Source organism: Pristis pectinata, chromosome 8 (genome assembly GCF_009764475.1).
Source record: "Pristis pectinata isolate sPriPec2 chromosome 8, sPriPec2.1.pri, whole genome shotgun sequence".
Classification (NCBI taxonomy): Eukaryota; Metazoa; Chordata; class Chondrichthyes; order Rhinopristiformes; family Pristidae; genus Pristis; species Pristis pectinata.
This window is the reverse complement of record NC_067412.1, coordinates 65,352,251-65,372,642: the sequence shown is the minus strand read 5'-3', so window position 1 is coordinate 65,372,642 and position 20,392 is coordinate 65,352,251. Positions and strand designations below refer to the sequence as shown.

The 20,392-nt window shown below is 40.5% G+C and overlaps 1 protein-coding gene across 4 annotated transcripts in view; it reads left to right on the top strand.

Moving 5' to 3' along the window:
* The window catches only part of dacha (dachshund a), a 294,607-nt gene that overhangs the window by 216,986 nt on the left and 57,229 nt on the right, over window positions 1-20,392 (top strand). For all 4 annotated transcript variants that reach the window (XM_052021416.1, XM_052021413.1, XM_052021414.1 and 1 more), the window contains one exon: window positions 321-401. In XM_052021416.1, coding sequence (XP_051877376.1) covers window positions 321-401 — 81 coding nt within the window. The remainder of the gene's footprint in view (window positions 1-320; window positions 402-20,392) is intronic.

Sequence of the window (20,392 nt, the reverse complement as noted above, 5' to 3'; positions counted from 1 at the left end):
AAGCCTTAATCAGCAGGAGGAAATGATATCTATAGCAGCTCATCCAGGAAGATGGCATTGTATTGCCATCTGATTTTTAGTGAAGTAGTAGAATTTGTCTTTAACTGTTATCTTAGGGAAAAAAGGACCATAAAGTTGCTGCTTTAAAAAATGTAAATACATTTTATCCTATTAAGAAATTGGCCTCCAGACATCAAGTTACTTAAATGTTTAATGTCTGGTATTTGTGAGAATGAGGAAGAATGTGAATGGCTAAACAAAAATTTCTGGTACTGGTTCAGACGAATAAACTGTGGAACACTGTGATTCTTTGCCAACAGCTGGTCAGCCAGGGACAAGAGAAGGGGAGATCATTGATCATGATAATGGTCCCAATATAAAGAGAAGCCAAAAGGAGAAAGGTAGGAGAGATTCCTAAATTATTTTTAATTTAAGGAAAAGAAAGAATAAACAATTGTATAACTGTCTCTCAAACGTGCTTTATTTCCTAAGGAATATATCAGAAAAATCGTATTCAGATAAGTCAATAACATCTTTGTCACTTTCCAATACATTTCTAGAAACAGCTATTTTTCTTCTACCACTGTCTTGCTCATTCTAGTTTCCTATCCTAGCCTTGTTTTTTTTACCATGACTTTTAAATGGGTTAATGTCAACATTAAAATACTGTGGGAACAAATATATAAGTGAATGACCTTAAAATAGAAGGAATTCAATAGTGATGTACAGTTTCGTGGACATTGGCAAAACATTAACTGGGACATTTGCAAAATATGTTTTAGTTGGTGATCTGAGAGCTCTTAAACAAAATGAACAACATTTACTCATCAATATGTAGTAGTTGCTATAAGTTGGGTCAGTGTTACTATGTGAACGTCCAAATAAAGAATGACATTAGGATTGATAGATTGTTGCATAACATTTCCAGCTGCAGTCATTTCCATCCATTTAATCACAGGGAGAAACTTACAATAAAGATTTTGCGCTTTTTAGACATTGATCTCATCAGGAATTCTCATTGCCATTATTAACATTGATCCAAAGTTTTGTATGCAACTATAAGCCATTCCTATTCAATGAGATTAATATACAAAACCCAGTGTAGTGCAATTAAAGGCCTTGAAATTGATCGACATCAGGAAAGATGTGTTAAATAGGCAGTGGACAGTGGGCCAATTAGTGTTCACTGCCATATTCTACAGCACACAAAGCCCAAGGCACTGTATATTTCATATCAGGCCTTGCTTATTTTGAACACTAGAGGACTTGCCTTCCCATGAAGGATAACTGGTGAGCCATAAGTCTGGTTGGGAGAGGGAGGTGCCTGAAGGGCAGGTGAGAAGTGTGTTAGTAAAGGGAGCATTTAGGATCTTAAGGGTCAGGTCTGGGCATTGGTGGTGAGGGTTGTGTGGGTGGTTGGGTCAAGGTCAATTGGGTGGTGACAATAGGGCTTATGGTCAGTTTGGGAAAGGGATAGTTTGTAGCTGAGGGTGTGGGGTTTGAGATCCCAAGGAGGAGTCATCATGAAAGTCATGTTCTTATCTTGGAGGATCTACCTGAGGCAGGTTCCTGATGCTGGACTTAACATCCTGAGCAGGCCCGCATCAAGTAATGACACGGTAGGCCTCACAAGTGTTGTGATGACCTGCTCCTGTGCAATTGGCCCACACTGTCCATTGGCCCTGCATGCGTGGATGAAAATCACAGAAGAGGTGTTGAGATTTTCGATGCATGCCATTGGGCACCACTTTACATATCCGATCACCTCTGTGTGTGGCACATTAGTCACGCGGATGACCTGGAATGAAAACCACAGTGTTCATGGTATGCTCTGCATGTTATTTTCTGACAAAGTTGCAACATGTAGCGCACAAAATCATTGCACTGTGTGGTACAAGTTCTGGGCCACAGACATGAATCTATTGATACTGCTATGGTAAGAAAGTGTCAGATATATGTGGTGCTCTCTCACTGAAGGTAGAATTTAACCACTCATTTTGACTCGGGTTAACTTAAATATAAAATAAAATAAAATGCTTATGTGGATTTGCATTTGAGACAATTCCAAACTAGCCAAAGCAAATAATTTCCTTTATAGGATGCAGAGAGCATAGCTGAAGCAGATGGTCATAGTAAAAGTTAAGTAGAGGTCCTACCAATACTGTAAAATTGGACCACAAATCCTTCATCAACTTTTCATATAATTGGATGCATTCAGGAAATATTAAACATAGGTACACCAAAAAGGAAAGAAAAAGTTCCACCGCTTTGATTAGGTTTTAATTCTAAACAAAATAAACATGGTTTCCTCAGTGGTGAGGCATGTTGATATAATAAGCTAACATTAGGGGAGCCCACAGTGTCACCCCACAGAGTGGATCGTAAGAAAGAGTGCCCTACTACTCAGGTGTTTTCTAGTCTCATCCAAGAACATTAACAACACTTGAAAGCATGTTACCCAGCCCTTCTTGGCTGAAAAATTGTGAGTGATACTGTGAAAGAAGATTGGAGTGAACAAGGGCTCATTGAGAGGTGGTAGAAAAACTAACAGTGAAAATTACAAAATACTTTCACAATTTTTCAGAAATATTGTCTCATAGTAACAATGCTTGATGCAAATTTTGAAGTTTGCTTGTAAAGCCCAGTGTATGTGCTTTCACTTAGTGTATCAGCTAAAGGTTTCCCTGTAGCAAACTTCCAATCCATCATTGTCAGGTAGAATTAGGTCTTTGGAGAGAAAAAACAGGTGCAAAACACTTGATATGGTTACTGACAGTGAAGCAAGTGCTGTGGGTTTGTTCAGTGTGGGACATTTCCTGAGTTTTTCTGAACACTTTACCAGTTTAAAAAAAATTAGAGATAAAAAGTGCACTTGAAGCAACGAGAGGATGTGACCTTGTCACAGAGGCAAAAAAGGAACAGAGAGGCCCCTAGCATTGTAAGGAAATACTGCACTGATTAACAGCCACTGTGTGAAAAGTGCATATAGCATATGGAATTGATCAATGCATTCTCCTTTTAAGTTGCACACAAACACATCAGAAGTAATTTGGATCTGGTTATTAGGTATTTTCTGCAGCAATATTTAATACATTATTTTGAATTAAGACATGAATTGTTTGAGAATGCACCTGCAGTCAGAACTGGAAAGAAATATTAAATGTATGCCAGGTTTTGAGCTTTTTGTCATGATACAAGTCTTTGGCAGTCAGATGTCTGGGCAATGTCTGGCATTTCTATGTTCTATCATGACTGTTGTGGTTGAAGAACTTGATCAAATTTGGATTGTTGCAACCAAGTCAAATAAGCAATGTTCCCAAAATTTACTGAGATGCTTGTTCAGAGCAAGTGGAAAATTACTTCCAGAAAATGCAATATGTTTTAATATTTTTGAACTATGGTTGGCAATGTGTAAAGTAGAAAGGTGCAGGGGAGAAGCAGGTGGATCTAATGTTGGCTGCAGGGAGGGTGTAAAGCATTTCTGTGGTGTGTGGCTGTACTAGGTAGTTATTTGGGCCTGAAGGTTGTACAACTGTGCCTCCTAGCCCATAAACAATACGGCAATAGCACATACTTCACCAATTCAGTCCTTCTTGCTTCCTTTTATCTACCATGTTTCCCAAGAGTTATAAACAGAATTAGAGGCATGGACCTCCTTAAAACCTTTCAGCAGCTAACCCACCTCAGAGAGCAGATCGGTCATTCTGTCTCTGTCCTTCCACACTCCACCTCCATTTTAATCGGGTGAAAGGATTAAGGCCGTCTGGGGTTGGGCTTGAATTTTATATAGTATTGGCATTTAGTACACAGCCCAAAGCTGCATGGTTTTGAGCATTAAAATTACATGCTTTGGGTCACTTCATGAGAACTTGGTCTGGCAGCAATTACCAAGCAAACTGTACTAAAGTTGTAGGGAGTATGTCATTTTTTTAATGTATTGTGGTTGAATTTGTTTGATTTGGGAAAAAATGTGTATGGAATGTGCCAATACTTCAAGGGCAATTTGTGGCGAATTGTGCATGATTCCTATGAAGAATTATTCTCTGGTGGCACATTCCAGCCAATGCCTCTTTTATGTCTACTCTTGTTGGTAGAGGGCCAGTAAATGTGTACTTATTGGTGATCAAACTGACATCAAGAGGAAGAATCAGTGACAATTCACTGTCCCCTAGTGTCCTTGATACTTGCTCCTTTGGATTAAATACTCACCATGGAACCCAGACAAAAGATAAGTGCATGATTTCTACTGTTGTGGCATCTCTGAACTTCCTATAACTGGGCTTTGCCATTGCTGCGCCAAGCCCTGACACAAATTAAAATACTTTGATTGTCTATATGATTCATATTTCTGTAACATCAATAATTATTGTCATGAATCACAAGCTGAGTACATGTTGATCAAAGTACCCACTAGGAAAACTGTTGCTGATACTAAAGGTTGATGAAATGCACTCCATTTGTTTGTGTGTGTGTGTGTGTGTGCGCGCCTGCATGCAAGAGTGGGCATGAGTGCAGTGCTTAGTATGAGCAGGATAGCTCAACTTTTACTAAAGTCGTACTTCGGGCTTTAAAGTTATTACAGTCTAAGAGAGAACAAAAGTGCAAATACATTGCAATTATATAAAGCTGCTCATGAGAATAGTTAACAGTGATCCTAATGAGTGAAATTTTGAGTAGTTACCACCTTGTCTCCAGTAACGTTGAGTTTAGTTTGGCTTCTGCATATGGCAGTAGGGGTATGTCACAAGCAGATCTCTTCTACACTGTTGGAAAGAGGAAGACAATTAAGACTCAAAGATGATATGAGGGCAATTGATGTTGACTCTGTACAATTTTGAGGTCACAGATGGCAGGTGGGAGATGTTGACATTCAGTCAGCAAAATAATTCTGATCAATCTTTCAGACCTCTCCATAGAAAAGCTTTTCTCATGATCAATAAAGCTGTCAAAACATAAATGATGATTTATTGTGGAATCTAGTCTTCTGCATTAAAAGTGCAGTACAAACAAATCTCTGAGTTACAGTTCTGTGACAATGTAACCTTTTATTTCAGAGCAAAGGAAGAGAGTGTGTATGCTGGGATTCCAAAAATCCAAGCATCTTTCTGACAAATAGATCAATTAAGAAATCAGTTTATTATCTCAGATTAAAATAAGTTTGAATTTTTGTTCATGTTAATTTTTGATGTATGCCATTTAAACCTATGGTGTTCCACCTTTTTTGACTATTTGCTTTCATTGCGTGGAAATAATAACTTTCTTTTTCCCACTCCAATATCTTGCTGTGAATAGCAACCGATCACATCTGACAGCCAGTTTCTGCAACTTTTAACCCTGAAACCTAGCTCTAATGCACCAACATAGTAATACCCAACTGGACTGTTGAATAATGCTAATTTTAATCAGAACTAATGTTCAGCAGTTCCTGCTATTTGGAACAGTTTTATAGCAAAGATTAATGACAACCCTATGGCTAGTCTGAGCTCACATTATACACCTTTCTCTTATAAAACTAAAAGAAATTCCATGTTTTAATGTTACCAAGCTGCTAAGTAAACCTTTGTTATATGATCATATGCTCAAAGAAAGCTGATGTACTTAAGTCAAAATTAACTGATTATTTTGTGTTTCAAATATAATGGCACATTACTGATCTTGAGACAAATCGAAATATTTTAAGAATTATGCAGTATCCAAATTCCTGTATCCTATTCATCTACTTTGTCTAGCTATTAAAGAATATGACAGTTTTACTCTCTAAAATATTCAGATCTTCTCTATAATTTGCAGCAAAAAGATGTGAAAATATTGTAAAAAATAACATTACATTGATGTGAAATGCCCCACTACTGATTTTAGAGCATCACTTCAATCATTTAATTTTATTAATGAACCAGAGCATATTGAAGATTATATTAAAAACACTAAATTAAGTGTAATATTTGATGGATATAATTCACATTTTTGTTCCGAAGAGAAAGTCTGGCAGTCAGTGAATTGCTGAACCACAGAGAATGAGATGGTTCCAGCTTTGATCCTGATGCACTTTACTTTATGTAAAACAGCACAAAATTGAGAGTAGAAGGAAGATTGGACGGTTGCAATGACTTTGTTCTTCTTTACTCTTAAAGCTCACAAAAGGAAGATCTCACAAAATTGAGATATTGGAAATATTTGATGGCCTGTAAACAATATTACACAAGGGGTAAACTCCCCAAGATGACAAAGTTAAATTTTGATTACCAACTTAAAGCATTTTGTTGGGCCTTTCACATGCTGACATCACATGGCATAACACCATACCAACTCTGGTAACACATACTTTCTGGATGTTAAACATGGCATAGTATTTCCCCGATCCATAGGTGTTTGGAAAAATATCCTCCAGTATTTCCAGTAATTAATCTCTAAAGTTTCTTTGACTGCTTTATTCCCTGAACCTGTTATGAATCTTTTCAGATATAGAGAAAAGTTTATTTTAAGATACAAATAAATAAAAAGGAAAATCATAGCTTACTGCATCACAACAGTAGGCAGACATTTGATTTTGGTTGGTCAAACCTTCTATGGGAACTTATTAAAGCTGCTGCCTTTCTTGATGAGCTTGAATCTGTCTAACAAAGGAGATTAAACCATTTTACAATTCCATGTACAAGGAGCTAAGGCCTAATTGGATAGTTGGTCCCGACAAAGGACATTGACATCTGGGACCAAATCCAGCAAAGGCAACTCATTCTGGAATTTCCTGACACCTGGTGCATAAATGGAGCCAGAAAACCAAATGAGTCATGGCCATCCCAAACAAAACCCGATGATTAAATGTAGCTGATTCGTTTCCACAATTTACCATTGTGCAAAAATCAACAGGCATGTTCCATTAACAAAAGGGAAGGATTTGTTCAACTAATCATCATTTGGAATACTGGCAAATAGCCTAATATTCATATATAGCTGGATAGTAAATTAAACTATCCTATACTGTTTTAATTGGATAATTCATTGAAATTGCCATTAAACCAAATGTGATAGAACTAACTGATGAGAAAGTATGTTGGATGCAGATTCATGGTAGCTTTCAAGAGGGAATTGGACCACTACTTAAAAAGAGTCAAATTACAGGGCTGTGCGGAAAGAGCAGGAGAGTGGAGTTACTTAGCAATTCCCTCAGAGGCAGTCTAGGTATGATGGGCGGAAATGCCCATCTGTGCTATAGGAATCTACGATCTCTCCCAAGTCATTAATTCAGATGCTGAAATTTACCTCAGCAATCACAAACCAGTCCATCGGGCAACTATTTGGATAACCATAAAAATGGATGGGAAGATTATGATGCATAATTATGCCTTGTTCATTTGTCTCTGACAAGGCAGAACACCAAGTGTCTAGCCATTCTAAGTATTTCATTGTTCAGCCAATGCTAACCATCCACTTCACTATGCAATTTTTCAATGATCTGCGCCAAATGCACCTAACTCGGACCAATTAAAGCCAGCCTTCACCTTTTAAGCTGTAATACCGTCAGAAAGAATTTAGAGACTGTCATCAGGAGACAATCTTGTCACTCATCAGTGGCCCTTTTGTTTGTCACAGTGGTTTAAATGCAGATGGAGCAGAGGAATCGATGCATCATGTCTGCTGACAAGGTCCTGAGCATTTGCCTGTGTGATGTGTTTTGCCTCATAACCAGTTCGTCACTGCCGGCGTGGAATCTCTTTCAGCTGCAGTAATCACTAAGTTATCCTGCAAAAGTAATGTGCATCCAGTCAATGGGACCCTGAACCAAAACCAGGCCTACAAAGTAAGGTGCATGCAGCCATGCCACTGGATTATACTAGAGCAAGCCCACTGCCCAGAATCACCACCTGCAGTCCTTGCATCCACACTTACTTGGGCTGTTCAAGAAGGGGAATGTCCATTAGGACATGCAAGACTGGAAGTAATTGATTTGTACAGAAGCTTGTCCACAAAATAATGTTTTTCAGCACCTAGTGTTACTTGGAGTCTTACCTAACACTAAAAAAAACCTGAGGTTCCCACCTGCTTTAAGAAGACCACTATCATCCCAGTACCTAAGAAAAACAAGGTAACGTGCCTTAATGACTACTGACCGGTGGCTCTGATATCCACCATCATGAAGTGCTTTGAGAGGTTGGTCATGGCATGCATCAGCTCCAGCCTCCTAGAATGCCTCAACCCACTGCAATTTGCCTATCGCCGAAACAGGCCTACAGAGGACACCATCTCCCTGGCCCTACACTCATCTCTGGAGCATCTGGACAGTAAAGACACCTACATTAGACTATTGTTTATTGACTACAGCTCCGCCTTCAATACTATAATTCCAAGCAAACATCACCAAACTCCGAGATCTGGGACTCAACACCTCCCTCTGCAACTGGATCCTTGACTTTCTGACCAACAGACTACAATCAGTAAGGATAGGCAGCACACTTCTGTCATGATTATTCTCAACACTGGTGCCCCACAAGGCTGCATCCTCAGCCCCTATGCTGCTTTCTATACACTCATGACTGCATGGCCAGATTCTGCTCTAACTCCATCTACAAGTTTGCAGATAATACCACCGTAATGGGCCGTATCTCAAATAACAATGAGTACAGGAAGGAGATAGCTTAGTGACGTGGTGTCATGACAAAATCTTTTCCCTCAATGTCAGCAAAACAAAAGAGCTGGTCATTGGCTTCAGGAAGGGGGATGGTGCATATACACCTGTCTACATCAATGGTGCTAAGGTCGAGAGGGTTGAGAGCTTCAAGTTCCTAGGAGTGAACATCACCAATAGACTGTCCTGGTCCAACCACGTAGATGCCACGGCCAAGAAAGCTCACCAGTGCCTACTTCCTCAGGAGGCAAAAGAAATTTGGCACATCCCCCTTGACACTCACCAACTTTTATTGATGCACCATAGAAAGCATCCTATCTGTATGCATCATGGCTTGGAATGGCAACTGCTCTGCCCAGGACCCCAAGAACCTGCAGAAAGTTATGGACACAGCTCACCACATCACGGAAACCAGCTTCCCCCTCCATGGACTCTGTCTACACATCTCACTGCCTCTGTGAAGCAGCCAGCATAATCAAAGGCTCTATCCACCCCGGACATTCTCTTTTCTTCCCCCTCCCACAGGGCAGAAGATACAAAAGCCTGAAAGCACGTACCACCAGGCTCAAGGACAGCTTCTATCCCGTTGTTATAAGACTATTGAATGGTTCCTCAGTACAATAAGATGGACTCTTGACCTCACAATCTACTTTGTTATGACCTTGCACCTTATTGTCTACCTGCACTGCACTTTCTCTGCAGCTGTGACACTTTACTCTGCAGCTGTGACACTTTACTCTGCAGCTGTGACACTTTACTCTGCATTCTGTATTGTTTTACCTAGTACTACCTCAATGCACCATGTAATAAATTGATCTGTATGGATGGTATGCAAGACAAGCTTTTCAATGTACCTCAGCACAAGTGACAATAATAAACAAATTTTATTTCCCAAAATCTAGAAATCACCAAATCCTTGTTGAGTTATAGCAATAGAGAATGTAAATCAAGTAGCAACTAACTTGCAAATAGCCGATGGTCTTTTTAGAGTGTTGAGCTCCAATTTAGAAGCACTTGTGGCAAAACAATGTTGTATGCTAGTTGATTTATGACAAATTGGTAAATTGGTTTTGTATTGTCACATGTACGGAGATACAGTTAAAAACTTTATTTTGCATGCCATCCATACAGATCATTTTATCACATCAGTGCATTGAGGTAGTACAAGGGAAAGCAATAACAGAATTCAGAATAAAGTGTTACAGTTACAGAGAAAGTGCATTGCAGGTAGACAATAAGGTGCAAGGCCATAACGAGGTCAAGAAACCATCTTAGCATACCAGGGGACTGTTCAATAGTCTTATAACAGCGGGATAGAAGCTGTCGAACCTGGTGGCACGTGCTTTCAGGCTTTTGTATCTTCTGCCCAATTGGAGGGGGGAGAAGATTGAATATCCAGGGTGGGTGGGGTCTTTGATTATATTGACTGCTTTACTGAGGCAGCGAGATGTGTAGACAGAGTCCATAGAGGGGAGGCTGGTTTCTATGATGCGCTGAGCTGTGTCCACAGTGCTCTGCAGTTTTTTGCAGTCCCAGGCAGAGCAGTTGCCATACTGAGCCATGATGCATCCAGATAGGATGCTTTCTATGGTGCGTCTATAAAAATTGGTGAATGTCAAAGGGGACATGCCAAATTTCTTCAGTCTCCTGAGGAAGTAGAGACACTGGTGAGCTTTCTTGGCCATGACATCTGCGTGGTTGGACCAGGACAGGCTATTGGTGATCTTTACTCCTAGGAACGTGAAGCTCTCAACCCTCTTGACCTCAGTATCTTTGAGGTAAACAGGAGTGTGTGCACTGCCCCCCTTCTGGAAGTCAATGACCAGCTCTTTTGTTTTGCTGACATTGAGGGAAATGCTTTCAATACATTCTTCCAATGGGCGTTGTTGTTGTACATCTTAACGCTCTTACCAATATGGTGGCCATGGCAAAAATGAGTTTGGTCACTATACTGAAACTAAGTCGGCACCTAGGCAATAGTTATTTTGTGTCCACATTTTGAGCTTAGTGTTTGAATGAGAAGAGACAGCTGGAGAATTGGGCTTGAACTGTGTTTTGGTTCACAAAACAATGAGCACTTCAGGACATGCACCAGTGGTTCTTCACATGGGGGGGGGGGGGGGGGAGATGGTACTCCAAAATGGCAAAAATAAAGAAATCGTCCAAATGTCCCTATCGTTTCTTCATGGGTGAAAATGACGACAGGATACATCACCACAGGCTAATTAATTTTAGTTTGATAGCAACACAGTAGATGAAAGGGATGATTTATTCTGCATTGGATTCTAATTGAACTGTTACATTGACATTTCATCTTTTTAAAATCTAATAAAACATGGACTACATTTGATTTTTGTTCAAATTACTTAGACTCTATCGCTGTCTAGAAATTATGTTTGTTTGCTAGTGGTGTTAACTTGAGATGGAATGTTTATGTTTGGGATGTTTTCATTCAGATGTGTTGTAAAGAGTGTTTAAAACCCTGTCCTCGAGCCTGACTAATTTTCTCTCAATGGCCCATTCGTACTTTGCAGCTATATTTTATGAAATTTTGAGTTCTTTCCTTGCTATTTATTTGTCCAGTTGTTTTGTTGAAATACACAGAAAATGAGAACATCACCAGAGAGATCATTATCAATTAGAAATAAATAATAATCTTTAAATATCATACTTATTTTCTAACACATTTACGAAGTATTTCAGTAGGAAGAAGATTCTAGGTTAAAAAAGCCATTGAATTTGGTGCTTACATAGGGCAAGACTAAAGCATCACATATAGAATGAACCTGTACAATCAGGTGACTTTGATCAGAAACCGTCGAGATATCTCATTGGTTCTGGGCCACCTTTTATGTTAATCAATCTGATATTCATCTGCATTTAATATTCATCCACGCTGATGGTCAATGTCACTATAGTAGAGCATTATCTTAAAACCCAAACTAAAGGGAGTAACAAGTCTCATTTCTGCTCCCTTGATTTGTTAGGCTATAGCCTCTTAGCCCCCGCTATTTCATGTACCATACCAATTTGCTCAATGACTTCATCAGTCAAGCTTTGTACAAGATACTAGCAACAGACTCTGCTTTGATTCAAACAAGGCATTTTCTCCTGCACCAACATTTCCCTTGCTTCTGTCTCTCAAGCCAAGCCACTCTCTCACTGGCTCATTGCAGGGAGCATATTAGCTAATCAACATGATTCCACCCTATACTTCACCTCATTCCAATACAATGTTAAATAAGAAAAACTTGACCCCTTCATATATACTTTTGGCTACATCTCTAGGCATAGCAGTTCTTTAGTTTTACATGTTTGTATATGCATATGCACAATGCATGCCAAATAATTTTAAGAGCTGTACTTCTGGAATCAGCAAGAGTCTAGTTAGGTTTGATTCGACTCAGTATTTCCACCATCACAGAGTGGGAGTTTTCTTTTTTCTCTAAACCTGTGTGTTTACAACAACCAAAGCCATGCTCCAGTGCTTTAACTGGGGATAATTAAAGTTTAGGAAGAGTGGGAGAGCTGGATGCCTTGTGCACTTAAAATGGATTAGGAATATCAATCAAGTCATATTCATTTTTTAACTCCAACCAGGATTGCTTTGTTTTGATTGTTTCATGCAATTTTCTTTGAATAACTTGTTAAGATTATAATTGATTCTCTTACTTGGATTGTGTTCACATACACTGTAGAAATGAATTAACATTTCTGAACATAGAGCAAGGCACACATCATCAACAAACAGCACTAGCTGGATTGACACAACTAAAATACATTCACCATGTTTACAGGGAAATTGAAAAGTACCATTGGATTAAGTTTCTGAATCCACAAACAAGACTAAACCAGAATGAATTGTAATATCAGGTTCTACATTTTTAAGTTACTAATGGATAAATAGAATATCCACAAGCACAGAGATAGTGCTTGGGGCAGAAATTTAGGTTAAATAAAGATGATTAAAAGCTCCACATTATGTTTTTCAGAGAAATGACCACTAAGCAATACTCTCATATGAAAAGGATGATAGTAATTAATTAAATCCTAACTGATTATACATGTGTAAAACTAACTATCCAACCTTCCCAAGCATAAACCCAAACCAACACTTTCCTCTGGAGATGGTGTCAGATTCAGATTTGTTCCCTGCTTTGCCAAGCTTTTCTTTTTTCCTGGTTGAATCAAAATTGCTTTTTTTTTTCTGGAAATGGAAATGATTATTTTATATGAACAGAATGGTTTTAATTAAGCTAAGAGGGGTCCCAGAATGTATAACATACATTTTTGTTTGGGGAAAATTGGAAGCAACTGTGGAATTAAATCAGCTGGGTGATATAGTATGGATTCCTTACTCCAGAACTTGTCCCTTTAACTGTGATTCAATTCATAAAATGTTTACAAGGGATCAATGGAAAAGTTTGACACTGCATTTCAGCATCATAAATTTCATATCCAAAGTACTAAATTTGCCAGATCATCTAAACATTAACAGATGACCCTAATTCAAATTATTGGCTGGTTTTAACATCTTTCCTGGACGATTGGATCATTCCTGTCTAATTTATAGCTGGAAGCTTTGGATGTGGTCAGGCTGAGGAGATCAAGCAGTTCCTCATTGTCCCAAAGTGTTCACTTACGACAGTCCAGAAGTTTGAATAGTTTATCGTTCTGGCTGTTACTGATCAGTTTTCAGTCAGGCATGCTCTCAAGCAAAATGCTATGCAATATATAATTTCATTTTCAGCCTATGTTGGTGTGTTAAACCCTGTTAAATTGGTGCTTCTTTGGGTAATGAAATAACCAATCTCATTTCCCCAATTGGTGGAACTGGAAATGTAGTTGGAAATCAATGCAATAGAAAGGCTATTTACAGGGACAGGGTTGGTTCATTACCCATTACTGGAAAGATTTAGTCTGCTGTCTCATGGAGACACCTAAACCATGCATCAGTGCTCCATTTGGAAGAGTGCCCTACTTCTGGTATCTGCTACACAGTCCACACGTACACACGTCCAAATTAGTTAGTCAAAAGGAAGATTATTATGCTGCAACAGGAGGCCCCAGAAATTCCTAGTTGCATCACCTGAAACTGCTAAAACTTAACCCAGTTTCCCTGTTGATCTTAGTGATAGATATTTCCTGGGAATGCTTTTGCCTATGCAACAACATGAGAACAAATTCCACCAACAGAATTACCAGAACTGTTATGTTCTTCCATGGGGTCTCATCCCCAGCCTTCTGCCTCTACTGTTGCACTTCTATTATTGTGCAATAAAGGGGATCCCCATTCCCAGCACAATGTTTGGTGGACATATCTTAGCAGTGGTGCAGGCTACTAAAGAAATATACAAGCAACAGCATTTCAATGTTAGATGAGATACAATGGAGACACAAGAGACTGCAGATGCTGGAATTTGAAGCAACAAACAGTCTGCTGGGAGAACTGAGTGGGTCAAGCAGTATCTTTGGGAGGAAAGGAATTGTCTACGTTTTGGGTTGAAACCCTGCATCAGGAACCCTGTAACTAGTTTAGTTACAAATCACATTTATGCCGACCTCTTCCAATAAACGGAGAACAACTCTTCAATGCAGAAATGCTCTGAAAATTGTCATGATCACTTTCATCTCCATTGTATTGTCAGCACTTGCACTGTTTCATTGCAAATTCATCATTTATGCATGCCATTATTTTCTGACACAGGTCTCCATCACTCCATCATAACCCATATTCAAACTTACATTGAGATTCGCAGCCCACTTCCCAAGACCTTAGTTTGTTTCACTGTCCTTTCCTCAGGTAACTGAATCTTTCTTGCCTTTCAGATGCTTCCATGTATTTGCCTAACCATATTTCTCAGGACACTTTCTCTAAAGTCATTCCCGCAACACATTTTCTTCACTTGTAGGATGTGGCTTCCCTGGTAATGCCTGCATTTATTGCTGTGGTAATGCCTGCATTAATTATACCTGAAAACCTTTCTTGAACTGCTGCAATCCTTCTGATGAAGGTATTCCCACAGTCGTGTTGGGCAGAGAGTTCCATACCCAATGTTGATGAAGAAATAGCAAAATACTTCCAAGTCAGTTTGAACTGTAATTTGGTGAGCAACCTTTAGGGGGTAATTTTCCTGCACCTTTGTCCTTCTAAGTTGTAGGAGTTGCAGGTTCAGTAGTCTGGTGAGAAATTGCATTTCATTTTGTAGATGGTACACAATGTAACTTTGGTATGTCAGTGAACGAGGGAGTGAATGTATAGGGCAGTGGAAGAAGTGCCCATCAAGCAAGCTGCTTTGTCCTGATTGGTGTTGAACATCAGTGTTGCCAAGCTGCACTCATGCAAACAAGAGAATATTCCATCACAGTCCTGACTTACCTTGTCTAAAGGCTTTGGTAGTCAGGAAGTGAATCACTCATCACAGGATACGCAACTTCTGATTTGGTGCAGTGGACACTATATGTAAATTGCCAGCACAATACATTCTAGTCAGTGGTGATCTCCAGGTTGTTGATAGTGAGGTAATGCCACCAATATGGATGACTACACTGGCAATGTCATTGCATATCAAGGATGGTGGTTAGATGGTCATTGCCTGGCACCTCTGTCGCCTGACTGTTACTTCCACTTATCAGCCTACGCCCGAATGTCGTATCCACATCTTGCTGCTTGCAAGCACAGACTGTTTCATCTACTGGGGCAGCCATTACTAGAATTGAACCTTGGTTTGCCATTTCCATCATTTATACTCTCTGATGGCAATTGTACACACCCTTCACTCAGTCCCCTCACACATTGCATTCAACAGCCTTTGCATGATCCTTCAGTTTGCTTCTGCCATCACCCTCCCGAGCCTCACTTCTCCTTTTCCTCTGTGCATTCTTTTCCATTGTCTGTGAAGTACTTTGAGGTATTCCTCTGCGTGAGGACTGCTGGAACAAAGCATGTTGTTGTACTAACAAATCTAGCTTCACCAATTCCTGAAATATGGGAAACCCTGTGATAAAACTACTATTTATTTTTGAAGAAGCAGTACTTCATGATTCCATTCTGGTCACTAAGCCTATTATGCAATGTTCATTCACACTGAAGTCTAGAAACAAAAGCTGCAAAGAGATCAATCAGTGGTTGAAGTGTTAATATAGAGATCTCTACATTGATATTGCCGGGGGTTCTTTTAAAATAAAACACATCATCATTTATTAGTTACACAAAAGTGCTTTTTCAACTCGTTCTACATCTGTAACAGCAGTTCTGAGATTTAATCATGTGTGTCTTACTCATTGAATATACAGCTTTTTCAATCGAACCATTTGTCTTACAGACTTAAACGTCTGTGTACATTGCAGATTGCAGTTTAGCAACATATTTACCTGTGTAGGTTTATCACAAGCGATTAAGTTAAAAATGGAACTATTTACAAACACCATAAATCTTTATCTGCAGTGTTTTTTATGTTAGCTTAAAACAGAGTGGTCAGTAAACACTAAATTTTAACCCCAAACTGAATTAACTATCAAATACATTTACAGTTTGACTGCTCGATTTTATAGTTGCAAAAAGAGGCCTTTGAGTCCCAGACTGACTAAGGTTGGTCTTCAGTCTCTACCATGGGGTAAGAGGGGAGAATGTTCTCTGAGAACAATAAAAACTCTAACTGGATGATGAAGGTACCCTCCTATCAGATGGCCATTTGCAGTGGTCTTGGTAGCATTTCTGAACTCTTCGGATTGAACTGAATACTGTGAATCTAGTCAGTTACATTGGTGAATTCAGAATGATTGCACATTTTATGTGAACTGTGTAACTTTGCCTTTGATGGGTATTAGTTTCCCACTTTGGATACTTAAACTGAGAAATTAAGTTGTGCAGTGTATGTTTTGTATAAACTACTGTTTGATTAATTTGTAGCACAAAATCATTCATGAAACGTGAGTGGCCACTAATAGTTCTCATCACGTGCTGTGAAAACTTCTACCGTGCACTTCAATGAACATGACACACCCACATGTGATGTGTAAAAAGCATGCAAAATTGATGTTGATACCTGTGAACATTCATTTGGAGGCTCACCTGTGAAATTGATTCGCAGATCTATTCTTAACACTGCTAACTGTGCTTAGAAAGGCAGGTTTGAATCGTAGGGTGGTGCCTTACACCAATGCTGTGTAAAGGAATTGATAACCTTTCGCAAGTTTGTTGGAGATTGAATGGGAGCATAAGCAACAGAAACAAGAGCAGACCATTTGCCCCTTGTGCCTGCCCCACCATCGAATAAGACTGGCTGATCTTTTTCTTCAGCGCCACGTTCCTGCAATGGCCCCGTACCTCTAGATTCCCTTACATGATGGTATACTTCATTCGAAAGGCAGAACACTGCAACTCAGAGTCAGGGTGAGTGTTGAGATAACTTAAGTTACCTCTGAATAATAGGTGCTTTAGTGGTGGTTGCCCTGGGACTGCAGCATGACCACAAGCATATGGGCAAGAGCAACTTACCAAAAGAACCTGAAGGAAGAGGGGGCGAGGAGCAGTGCCAGGAGAGCCTGTTCTTTGAGAGTCTTCAGGGAGGCACGCTCTTACCTCCAGTTGTCTAAGGAACAATGCATCTGGCAGCTAAGGTTTTCACTGACATTGATGAGCTCCAGCCATACACTGTGCTGTGACTGCTGCCTCTCATATCAAAGGTTACCCTGAACTTCCTAGCCATTGGATCATTCCTGGCATTTGCCATATATCAGAATTTGCAGCTCATCCCTGCATGTGGGATTGTGCTTTTAACTCAAAGAGAGGGACTTAAATCTCCATCACCTTGAGTAGTGAACAGCAGCTGCTACAAGAACATGGATTTGTACAGATTTGCCCGACGATTCAAGGAGTGAGTGACTCCACATACGACTCTCCACTTTCCACACAAACTCAGGCATGGTCATGAACTGCAGAGACTCCCTGAACATACAGGTCCTCTGTGACTGTCATAAGAAAATGCTGATGAGAAGTTTGTAGGACGCCTTCATTCTCAGTTGTTTCTGCCATATTTCAACTGCTGAACCATAAGGGCAGATGGCTCTTCAGCAATAAGAGCCATCCCCTCCTCCCTTGGCTCTTCACTTATTTGTGGGCTTTTGGTTGTGCTGCAGAGCACAATTATAATCCCTGCCATGGGACCAATGAAAGTCAAGTGCCACCAAGCTGGGGTTCCACTGCGTGATTGGTCAAGGGCACCCTGCAGTACTGTCCAGAGAGAAATGTGTTCTTTGTCTTTATCTACTGCATGCCTCATAACCTGGTCAACATGAATCTTATAGTTATGGAGTGATGCAGTACGGAACAGACCCTTCAGCTCAACGAGACCCCACCAACCATCAAGCACCCACTTTACACTTACCCCACACTGTTCCCATTGTATTCTCCCCATTTTCAAAGAACATAGAACATTACAGCACAGTACAGGCCCTTTGGCTCACAATGTCATGCCTAACTTTTAACCTACTCTAAGATCAATCTCACCATTCCCTCCCACATACCCCTCCATTTTTCTATCATCCATGTGCCTATCTAAGAGTCTCTTAAATGTCCCTAATGTATCTGCCTTTACCAGCACGCCTGGCAGTGTGTTCCATGCACCCACAACTTTCTGTGTAAAGAATTTACCTCTGATATCCCGCTATACATTCCTCTAATCACCTTAAAATTATGCCCCCTCGTGTTAGCCATTTCTGCCCTGGGAAAAAGTGTCTGGCTGCCTACTCGATCTATGCCTCTTATCATCTTGTACACCACTATCAGGTCACCTCTCATCCTCCTTCACCCCAAAGAGAAAAGCCCAGCTAGCTCAACCTATCCTCAACAGGCATGCTCTCCAATCCAGGTAGCATCCTGTTAAATCTCCTCTGCACCCTTTCTAAAGCTTCCACATCCTTCCTATAGTTAGGCGACCAGAACCGAACACAATACTCCCAAGTGTGGTCTAACCAGTGTTTTATAGACCTACAACATTACCTCGCAGCTCTTGAACTCAATCCCCCAACTATGAAGGCCAACCTTATCAACCTGCATGGCAACTTTGAGGGATCTATGGACTTAGACCCCAAGATCCCTCTGTTGCTCCACACTGCTAAGAATCCTGCCATTGACCCTGTATTCTGCCTTCAAATTTGACCTTCCAAAGTGAATCACTTCACACTTTTCTGGGTTGAACTTCATCTGCCACTTCTCAGCCCAACTTTGCATTCTATCAATGTCCCATTGTAGCCTTCAACAACCTTCCAGACTATCCACAACACCACCAACCTTTGTGTCATCTGCAAACTTACTAACCCACCCTTCCACATCCTCATCCAAGTCATTTATAAAAATCACAAAGAGCAAGGGTCCCAGAACAGATCCCTGTGGAACACCACTGGTCACTGACCTCCAGGCAGAGTACGCTCCATCTACAGCCACCCTCTGCCTTCTATGGGCAAGCCAATTCTGAATCCACATAGCCAAGTTTCCCTGGATCCCATGCATCCCAACCTTCTGAATGAGCCTATCATGGGGAACTTTATCAAATGCCTAACTATAGTCCATATACACCACATCCACTGCTCTACCCTCATCAATGTGTTTTGTCACATCCTCAAAGAATTCAATTAGGCTCATGAGGCATAACCTGCCCCTCACAAAGCCATGCTGACTATCCCTAATCAGACTATGCTTCTGCAAGTGCTCATAAATCCTGTCCCTAAGAATCTTCTCCAGTAATTTGCCCACCACTGAAGTAAGACTCACTGGTCTATAATTCCCAGGGTTATCCCTACTCCCTTTCTTGAACAAGTAAATAACATTTGTCCCCCTCCAATCATCTGGTACTACTCCTGTGGCCAGTGAGGATGCAAAGTCATCGCTAAGGACTCAGAAATCTCTTCTTTTGCTTCCCGTAGTATCCTGGGACATATTCTGTCTGGCCCCGGGGACTTATCTATCCAAATGTTTTCAAAAGTTCCATTTAACCTCTCTCACCTACACACCAGAGGTAATTTACAGTGGCCAATTAACTTAACAATCCGCACATCTTTGGGATGTGGGAGCAAACTAGAGCACTTGGAGGAAAACCACGTGATCTCAGGCATCACCAGAGGTCAGGATTGAACCCAGCTCTCTATAGCTAGGAGGCAGTGCTTTACCAGGTGTGCTATTGTGCTGCACTTACCTACCATGCAGTAGCAGAAGCATCAGGGAGAAGAGGAGGATGCAGAGAAGCATGGCAATAAATGGCAATGAAGAGAGGACCTCTCTGGACATGTTTCCGGGATGCATTTTATAGTCTTGAAATCCATATTTTCCATATTTCTTTATGACATAAAGGGGCTATTTGGTCTATCGAGTCAATGCCAGTTTACAGACCAATCCCAATCCCTCACTGATTTTCACTGTAAACTTTTCTCTCTACATTCCCATCAACCCCGCCACCGCCCCCCCCCCCCCCCAGATACTACAATGAGCAATTTACAATAGCGATTAAAAGCACCAACCCACACATTTTTTGGGACATGGGAGGAAATCAAAGAACCCAGAGGAAAATATCATGTGGTCACAGGAATGCATGGAAATGCCACACAGACAGCACCAGAGGTCAGGATTGAACCCAAGTCACTGGGGCTGTGAGGCAGCAGCTTTACTAGCTGTGCCACTGTGCTGTCCTGAGGATCCCACGACCTTAACTCCCCTCACAAGCAGATGGACAGTTAGTCCCTCAATGCTTCTATATTGCATGGATTGGAATT